A 9,352-nucleotide genomic window follows, 5' to 3' on the forward strand; every position below is an offset into this window, starting at 1 on the left:
TGTAGATAAAGTCGTACACTTATTGATTGCTGAATTAATATTAATCAAATATTCAATCATGAATTTACATGTTCTGAGTCCAGCTTAGCCATTAAAAAAATAAATATTAATTATTTTTATTTGACAATTCCAAAGCTATTGAATTGAGGATGTTGAGATGGATTACTGGTAAAACTAAAAAAGATAAAATAAGGAATGAATAAATTAAAACTAATTTAGGAGTAGCTCCAATAAATGATTAGTTGCGAGGAAGTCATTTGAGGTGGCATGGACATGTGCAACGGAAGCCTTTGAATGCTCTAGTACGGAGGGGTGATTTGATTCAGATAGATGAAAGAGCTAAAAGAGCTAAAAGAGCTAGAGGTAGACCTAAAATGAATCTAGGAGAAGTGGTGAGGAAAGACATGCATAGCTTAGAACTAGTAATGAGTATGGCTTTGAATAGAGCTGAATGGAGAAAAAGGATCCAGGTAGCCAGCCTCATATAGTGTAGCCTCATATAGTGTGTGATAAAGCTGAGTTGAGTAACCTTAGATTATGAAATGAATTGTAATGCCTTTTATGGTCACCAACAATTAATAAAGCTACAAAGCTGAGAAGCCCAATTAGGCCCATCCCAAGAAAACCCCGAACCTGTCTGCAAGCTTTAAATTTTATTGGGTTGGGTTCAGACTGGGCAAGCTCAAACCCTCTTACACCTTGGGTTGGGCTTGTGCCAACCCCCCTTCTGCCCTACCTGCTTGATGCTCTCCCCGTACTGCATGTTCCAAGTTTACTGACTTTTCATTTCATCTATTATTCAATCTTTTTTTTTTCCCGAATATTACTTGGGACCCGGGCTAGCCCCTAGAATTTTATTGATAACCATAATTAATCAAAGAATACAAGGGGAGGGGGACATTCCACTTTACCCCAACCCAAGGAGCAAAACCACTCATGGTCTCTCAAAACAAGAACTATCCAAACGCATATAGTATGAAAAGAAGACATAAACACTAATTTCTGAGAACAGGCAGTCCAGCCTTGTCCTCCTAAAGAATACCCTGAAGGACACCCGTGGGTAGATATCCCTGCTGGAGAGTGGTAGAGGACCCCATATCACAAGCAAGATTAGCCAACCAATCAGTCGCCCTATAACTTTCCCATTAAGCGAAGGACATGTAAGTTTGAGTAGAGGAAACTAAAGCCAAAGCCTCTTGGAACCAGTACCACCTCTTCCATAAGTTACACCTCTTGAGGTTAATCATTTTGACCGTGGATGTAGAGTCCGAGTTAACCGCCACATCAAAGAAACCTAACTCGTGGCACAGAAGCAAATCATCCCTCAAGGCCCTTAGCTTTGCAATCGAATTAGTGCAAACACCATAAACGTTCGAGAAAGCCACCAGGATCAAACAATACGAGTCCCTAATGACCCCTCAACCCCCCTAGCCCGGATTACCCTTACAAGCACCATCCACATTAAGCTTTACTGAGGCGAATGGCGGGCATCAATAAACTGGGAGAGGGCGTTTCAACTTGGTAGTAGGGACCAAGAGGCCAAAACACTGTAATATTAAACCGTCTCTAGAGGACCCCAACCGATCAACCTTGGAGGGTAACGGGATTTCTTTTACTTAATGCGCTCAACTATTAAACCAGTAGTACACCTATTTTTCCCATGCCTCCTATTGTTTCTCTCCTTCCAAAGCTTCCAAACGATCAAAGAAGGCAGGATCCTTGTGAAAAAAGCACTAAGGCTGTTACAGCTCGCCGATTCCTGCCATAGGGAAACCCAACTTCTGACATCCTGTGAGGAAAGAGTAGAGATGTAAAAAATTCGTGAAAAGTAGCCCCAAACCTTGGAAGCCGTTCTACCAGAAACTAGGTAGTGATCAGTATTCTCCCTCCTTGGACTCCCACAATAGTTGTATTTGGAAGCCAGTGGAACACCAACCGACGTTAAAGATTCATCTATGGGAATCTTTCCATTGAGGAGTTGCCAAGAAAAAAGGTCACTTTCAAGGGCAACGATTGATTCCAAATCCACTTAGCATAGGATATCACAGGTGACACACACCGCCCTTCATTTCAAGCCGACTTAGTTGTGAAACAACCATCACTAGAAGGGGTCCACACTAAAGCATCATCTCTATCTAAAAGAGCAACATTACCAAGAGTAACGCTATCTCTTATTGCTGCTGAATCAATGGGATTTAAAATGTCCTGTCTCCAATTGCCGTCCTCCTCCAAAGCATCCTTGACACACAACTCTGTATCAACCAGAAGACCATTGTCAACATAGTCAATCAAAGGGTCAGCCCCAGCCCAATTATCAAGCCAGAAAAAAATATTCCCCGAGCCAAGCAACCATCTTGATTTATACATCAAGAACCCCTTATAAGCTAGAGTATTACGCCAAGACCTTGAGCCAATCCCTTGCGACCCAGCCAGAGTAACATGAACATTAATAAAGAACTTTGCCCTGAAAAAACTTCTCCACAAAGAATAGTCAGAAAGGACCCTCTAAAGGCCCTTAAGCCTGAGGGAGAGGCCAACATCCTTCAGAAGCCTAACCCCCAACCCCCCTTTTTCAAGTGGCCTACAGACCTTCCGCCAACACACCTAGTGCCTGCGTGTTCCCCATTCTGAACTTCCCCAAAGGAAATCAGCAAAAATCCCATATAACTTCCTAATGACTGCTTCAGGCGGATCCAACGTGGCTAGAACATGGATGGGGATAGAAGAGAAAACATGTTTTAAGAGTGTAACACGTCCCCCTGAAGATAAAACCCTTCCCTTCCAGCCTGCCACCTTGTTCCTTATTTTATCAACAAAACCACCAAAGAAACAAATTTTGAGTCTTCTAGAATGGAGTGGGGCCCCTAAATAGGTGATTGGGAGTGACTTTCTAGTAAATCCAGTAACCGCCCCTACCCTACGGGCTCTAGCCATCGAGACCTTGTCACCCAACACAAAGTCGCTCTTTTGCATGTAGACTATCTACCCCAAAAAACCTTCATATCTGCTAATGAAACCCATTATTTGCTTGAGTGAGCTCTTTAAACCCCTAGTGAAAACAATGGTGTTACTGCAAAAAGGCACTGAGAGATCCCAGGGCACCCTCTCAAGAGCCTGAAATAAGATGCATGCCCCTCAACAAAAAGACCTTTGATGGCCCTGCTAAGAACCTCCTCCTCCAAAATAAAAAGAGCAGGGGATAAGGGATCCCCTTGCCTCACTCCCCTAAAAGACTTGAAGAAACCCGACTGGCTGCCCCCCAACACTATAGAAAACGAACAGTTCTCCAGTCTTCCTGATTAAATTAATCCGCTCATCACCAAAGCCAATCTGGAGAGGACCAACCAAAGGAACTTCCATTCTAAATGGTCATAGGCCTTTGCCATATCCAGCTTAATCACATTGCCCCCCCCCCCCCGGCCCTCGAGCCTTCTTGTTTAACTCCTGAGCAACCTCTTGGACAATGGAAATATTTGTTGGATTTATGTGTCCATCAAACCCAGTTCCGTCCGGTTCAATCCGGCTTTACTTTGTATTGAACATTTATACATTTTGTTTTAATATTATCGCATGCGATATAAACTTTTTAAGCATTATATGTCCGTAAGTTTTACTTAAAATGGTAGTCACGACTAGGGTTTGGGCTTGGCACCCTTATCATATGGTCCTCGCATTGGGTATGCCTAGACATGTGATGTCAGGGTACGAATGCGAGTACTCACATGATCGATGTATGTATTGCCAAAGAATCTACTTTGTCGATTCCCTTATGTATTACTGTCAGATGTAGGAAGGGATAGACATGTGTCACCGACACCCTTTACCTGAGGGAACCCTGTCGCTGCAAAGTGTGATCGCATTCTTTGGTTCATCAATGACTGAGACTCAAGTGAGTCAAAGCCGGTGTTCTGGGAATGCGTGAACACTTTGTGAGTAAAGGAGTTACTCAACATGGTCACCACTGCCCGATTGGGGAACACCAAGATTGAGATTGTCTGTGTATGGTCGGATCGGAATCTGGATCCAGTGTCGTTTTGGAAATGGTTTTTGCAAAACCTATTTTACATAAAATACTAGATTATATGTAGTTATTTGAATAAAGTGTTTTATCGTGTTTTACGGGACCCGATCAAATACACAGACACTCTTATATGGACATGTACTATGGAATGGGGTTTGGCAGTACAAGTGTACATGCCCTAGATTTCATAATGATGGTGTTGATTGGTGGGGGGTTGTACATGATAATTTATTATCATGTAAGGAGTTATTTGGAATTTGCTAAAATAATTGGTTCTTTATTTAATTAATGGATATGGTGCTAATTATAATTATCCATAAATTAAATAAAATAATTAATTATATCATTTCCTATTAGATTCTGCTTCTTCACCAATTAGAAGCACTTTGAGTTTAAACAGAACTGCCAAATAAAGAGAGAGAGAGAGAGTCGGACTTTCACTGGGTTTTTTATTTTCCCATCCAGGGTTAAACCCTAGTATTATAAAAAAGACCAAAAAACGCTGAGGGGGCAGTGTTCCACATTTTTGCCTCCCCCCCCCCCCCCCCTCTTGGATGGTTTTTGGCTCCCCCTCTCTCTCTTGTGATCTCTTCTTCTCCTTCTTACTGTCTACTGCAATTGAGAGTTAGGGTTTGAAAAACCCTAGATCTGTGCTGAAGAATTTAAAAGCATCTGGGATTGGCTTGAAGAACCTTGGCTGCACCATTGGAGGTTCAGATCCGTTTACTTGGAGTGCTCATTGACGGAAGAACCATTGTCCATTGGAGGAGCAACACTTGAGGCTCATCAGGTTAGCAATTCTATGTTAATTCCTCTTGTTTTTAATTATTGATTATTCATGGGATGCGAAAGAAACCCGAATCGATTTGTTTCCACTGCACATTCGGATATGGAATGGATCCCTCTTTCTATGAGATGGAATAGAGATGAATTTTTCCATTTCTTTCCATGGGACACAAAAGAGAAGGACATGGCATTGGTTTATCAAATCAAACCCTAATTGGGATGCACCAAGGTTCCCATGGGCGACCATGGGAAACCCTAAAATTAAAATAAGGCGCCCATGGGCAACCATGGGCTAACCCAGGGGGTGCAATACCCTAATTGGTTTATAATTGGTTTCCCAGGGGAACCATAACATGATCCTAGGATTGTAATTTGACCTACAATATCATCATGTATACACTTGCCCTGCACAAAAGCACCTTGCTCTTCTGTTACTAAGGATGGGAGCAATCCCACCAGCCTAGAAACAATGATCTTAGCAATAATTTTATATGAAAAATTACAAAAGCCAATAGACCGAAGATCAGACATTACCTCAGGGTTATCCTTTTTTGGAATAAGCACCAGATTGGCCAAGGTGAAGCTTCTAGGGTGGACACCACCCTCAAAGAAATCCTTCACAACTACCCATACATCATTGCACCCCTCCTCCCAGCAAGTTATGAAAAAGTACCCCAAAAAACCATCTAGGCCCGGCGCACTGTCACTTGACAAGGAGAAAACAGCCCCCTTCACCTCCTCCATAGAGGGGGTTAACAGAAGAGAAGAATTTTCAGCTTCAGTCACCACTTTGGGAATCAGAGACAGCAGCTCCTCATCAACCAAGCAACCTTGAGAAGCAAAGATTCCCAAAAAATGATGCACCACCTCAGCCTGCACCCCATCAAAGTCAGATATCCACTCACCATCCCCTCCTTTGATTATATGCATACTGGCCTGCCTTCTTCTGACATTAACCATGGAATGAAAAAACTTCGTGTTGTGACCCCCCTCCTTTAACCAAGTAACTCTGGATTTTTACTTTTAGAAAATTTCCTCCTATAGCAACACCCCCTGCAGGAACTTCCTGGCCTCCACTAGAGTCGCCCTGGATTCATCATTGGCACTTTGATCAAAGTCCGCCTCTGCCCTGCTAACCGAATCCTCAACATCCCTAACCTTCTGGTGAACATTGCCAAAAACCTCCTTATTCCACTTATGGAGAGCACAACGAAGTCCTTTGAGCTTCAAAAACAACATAATGAAGGGCGAGCCGAACACAGGTTTTTCCCATTGACCCTTAACAAAATCAAGAAAATCCGGGTGCAGCAACCACATCTTCTGGAATATAAAGGCTGAGAAAGAACGATTGCATGCAACAGAAAAAGAAAGCCAAATAGGTGCATGATCGGAGCAGGTTCGATTAAAGTGGGTAACAAACACCTGGGAAAAGCATCAACCCAAGCAGCATTCACCAAGAACCGATCCAACCTGGCCATCACCCTCCCTGCACTAGCCTGATTGTTTGACCAAGTGAAGATATTACCAATATAATGTGCATCAATAAGGCCAGCGCCACTCACAGGGCTCCCAAACTCCTCCAGAGACATCGAACAAGCCGGTCTGCCACCCGCTTTCCAAAGGGGACACAATAGCATTAAAATTACCCCCACCAACTTGGGGAAAGAGAGCTCAAGCCTCTCCCACAACTCCCTCCTCTCAACCATCGAACAAAGCCCATGGACAAAGGTGATAAAATAACTACCCGCACTGGCATCCACACACTCTAGGGTAACAAACTGACGGTGTTCCTCCACCACTTTAACCTGTAGCGAGGCCCTCCAAAACACCCAAATCCTCTCCAAAGTATGCACCGAATCCAAACCGACCCTTCTCACACCATTCATGCCTTCGAAACTTGCGTTGTAGGCTCAGCAATAGCAACAATGTCAACTTTATGCAGATTTACTAAATTTGTCAGCCGCCTAGAGGTAGGCTTATTCCCGATACCCCGAGCATTCCAAAATAAGCAACTCCCCCATTTGAAACAAGAAATCTATTAAAATAGGCAAATAGTTAAAGATGGAGCGAGGCAATGGGGGTTTACATGATGTCTGAACAGACTACAATGGTGTATTCGTCGTTCGTCGGTGACCGGACTGTGGTGGATTCATCAATCCGTGGTCGAACTAGAGCTTTAGAAAGAAGAGGAGAGGAGAGAGTAGGAAATAGAGGGAATTGATTTACAACTCTGGTGGATTTGTAGATTTTGATTTCGGTGTCTCATTAGATTTATGTTTTGAATTGGGGGAGGGGAGGCAGAGGTCGAGGAGCACAAGTGCAAGAGGCAGAGGTCTGAGGGTTCACGGTGCAAAGCAATAGGGGGTGTGAGTGGGCTTTTCAGCTAGGGTGCTCATAGCAGGGAGGGAGCACAGTAGGTGGCGGGGAGGGGGTGCTACAGGGAGTGGGGGAGATAGAGTGGAGGGGAGGGAGAAAGCGAGGACCCCCTAATCGCCAACTATGGATCACAATTTTAAAGAGTAAAGAAATCCATTTTAATCCATCTATGACATCTTTTTCCCTACCACTGACTCTATAAGACTGTAACCATATAAAACCCCAAGCATTCATTAAATGTCGAAGCTACGAACAGCAGAACCAGATGGTGTACTTCACGAAAGATCGATATCAACAATTCAACATTCTCCGATCCACAGTAGATGAACAATTTGCAGCAAGGAAGAAAAATAAATTTACCTACTAAACTACCTGAAAACAGTCGAAGTACAAGGAATCGAATCGTATAAATCTCAAAAGTAAAAAACAGAAAATCCGTTAGTCTCCGAGTAGTTTAGATGAAATAGTAGAAAATAAATTCAGAGACGTATGAGATCTTCAAATCGTTTATCGGTAGAACGATCTAAGCATGAATGCAAGGAAAGAGACAAGGAAAGCAGCGACGACCGATGCGAAGATGGCACCGAGTCTGGCACCTGAAGTAGGACTTGGAGTCGGAGCATCAGTAGCGATAGCATCTCCAATGAAGGAGAAGACGGCGAGGACGACCGCCATAAGAGCCACGAACAAAGCTTTCCTCTTTGATTCTGATTCGATCTTTCGGGCTTAATCTTCGAAGATGCCCTAATGGTTTTTGAAACAGTTTTTTTTTTTGGGGGGGGGGGATTACAGGAGGAAGAAGGAGAAGAAGAAGAAAGAGAAAGGGAGCAAATATATCACTTCACTACACCTTAAGGGTAGTTTAGGTATTTATAAAATATTTAATCCATGGTAACGATGATTGACTAACGGACAGGGCTACTGAAAAGAAATGGTAAACTACAGGGGGTGTTAAAGTAATTGTTTCAAATATTGGGAAGACTAAGTAATTAGGCCATAGTACAGGGGGTGTCCAAGTAATTTTCTCTAAATTTTAAAAGTGTAGCCAAGGTAAAAGGGCTGGTTCGTCGCAAAACTATCGCACAATCTCTCATGAAATCTAAATCCCATCCATATTGATACCCCTATATGGGCTCTCATTCTGGTATAGGAGCTACACGACCAACAAGCAATATCTTGCCTTTTTTTTTAATGGATTTGCAATTTACTTTTTCTGGAAAGGAATTATGGAAATTGAATTTGTTACCAGAGAAATATAAACAACCAAATGAATTAAAATAGAAATAATTTTATACTATTTCTAATAAAATTCTCCCTAAGTAACTATACAGATATCTCTAACCCATAAAGAACACCGGCATGCTCCTGAGGAGCATCAGCCCCGAAATACCTCTCAATCACCTTATGGAAAGCATGCCACGTCAGCAAACTATCCGAACCGGCTTGATGGCATTTCCCAACCACCCGGTCCACATCAAGAGCCTTAGCGATCCGGTCCAACCCTCCATACAAACTATTGCAGAACCTCATTAGATGCTTAACATCGTAAACCCTAGTTCCAAAGAACAACCTGATCACATTCAGAAACTCCCCAATCTCATTCGGCAAACACCGATTCGTCAAGATCTTCACCAAATACCCAAAATCATAAGCACTATGAAAAGTTACCCAACTCACCGAGTCATTACAAACGAGTCCAGAAGACATCGCGAACTCAGCAAATTTAGACGAATCAATCCCATTCTCTCTATTCTTCTCAAAATCCACGCCTTGTTGTCTCAAAAGCTCAATCGAGTCCGGCGCATGCTCATCCCGAGTCACATCAAAGTCACGAAAGTTGAATTCCCAAATATACCGGTTTCCGGTACCGAGATCCGGTAAATTTCCATCAGAATCAGAGAAGGTAAGTCCGACTTGGATTAAATTCAAAGCATCCACGTTTGTTTTGAGAATAAGGTAGTGATCTGAAGGTCGACGACGGAAATAGAAAGGATCCGCCGGACGGTAAACGACGCCGGGAAACTCTGTATCCATCGAGATGAATGGATAATCTTCTATTACGTCTCGGATCAATTCGAATTCTGATTCGAGATTCTCAGCCCAGACTTGTCGGATCACAATAGGTTTTGGTTTCTGATTCGATGACATGATCGTGTGCCTAATCTTCGA

The 9,352-nt window shown here is 42.9% G+C and overlaps 1 protein-coding gene across 1 annotated transcript; it reads right to left on the minus strand.

Annotated features, from left to right (window-relative positions):
• Positions 1–8,506: 8,506 nt before the first annotated feature.
• Positions 8,507–9,352, minus strand: LOC122672381 (probable CCR4-associated factor 1 homolog 11). Its single transcript, XM_043869866.1, has one exon. The coding sequence runs from the start codon at positions 9,329–9,331 to the stop codon at positions 8,507–8,509; it is 825 nt and encodes a 274-aa protein (XP_043725801.1). The 5' UTR covers positions 9,332–9,352.

Source organism: Telopea speciosissima, chromosome 8, assembly GCF_018873765.1.
Source record: "Telopea speciosissima isolate NSW1024214 ecotype Mountain lineage chromosome 8, Tspe_v1, whole genome shotgun sequence".
Lineage (NCBI taxonomy): Eukaryota > Viridiplantae > Streptophyta > Magnoliopsida > Proteales > Proteaceae > Telopea > Telopea speciosissima.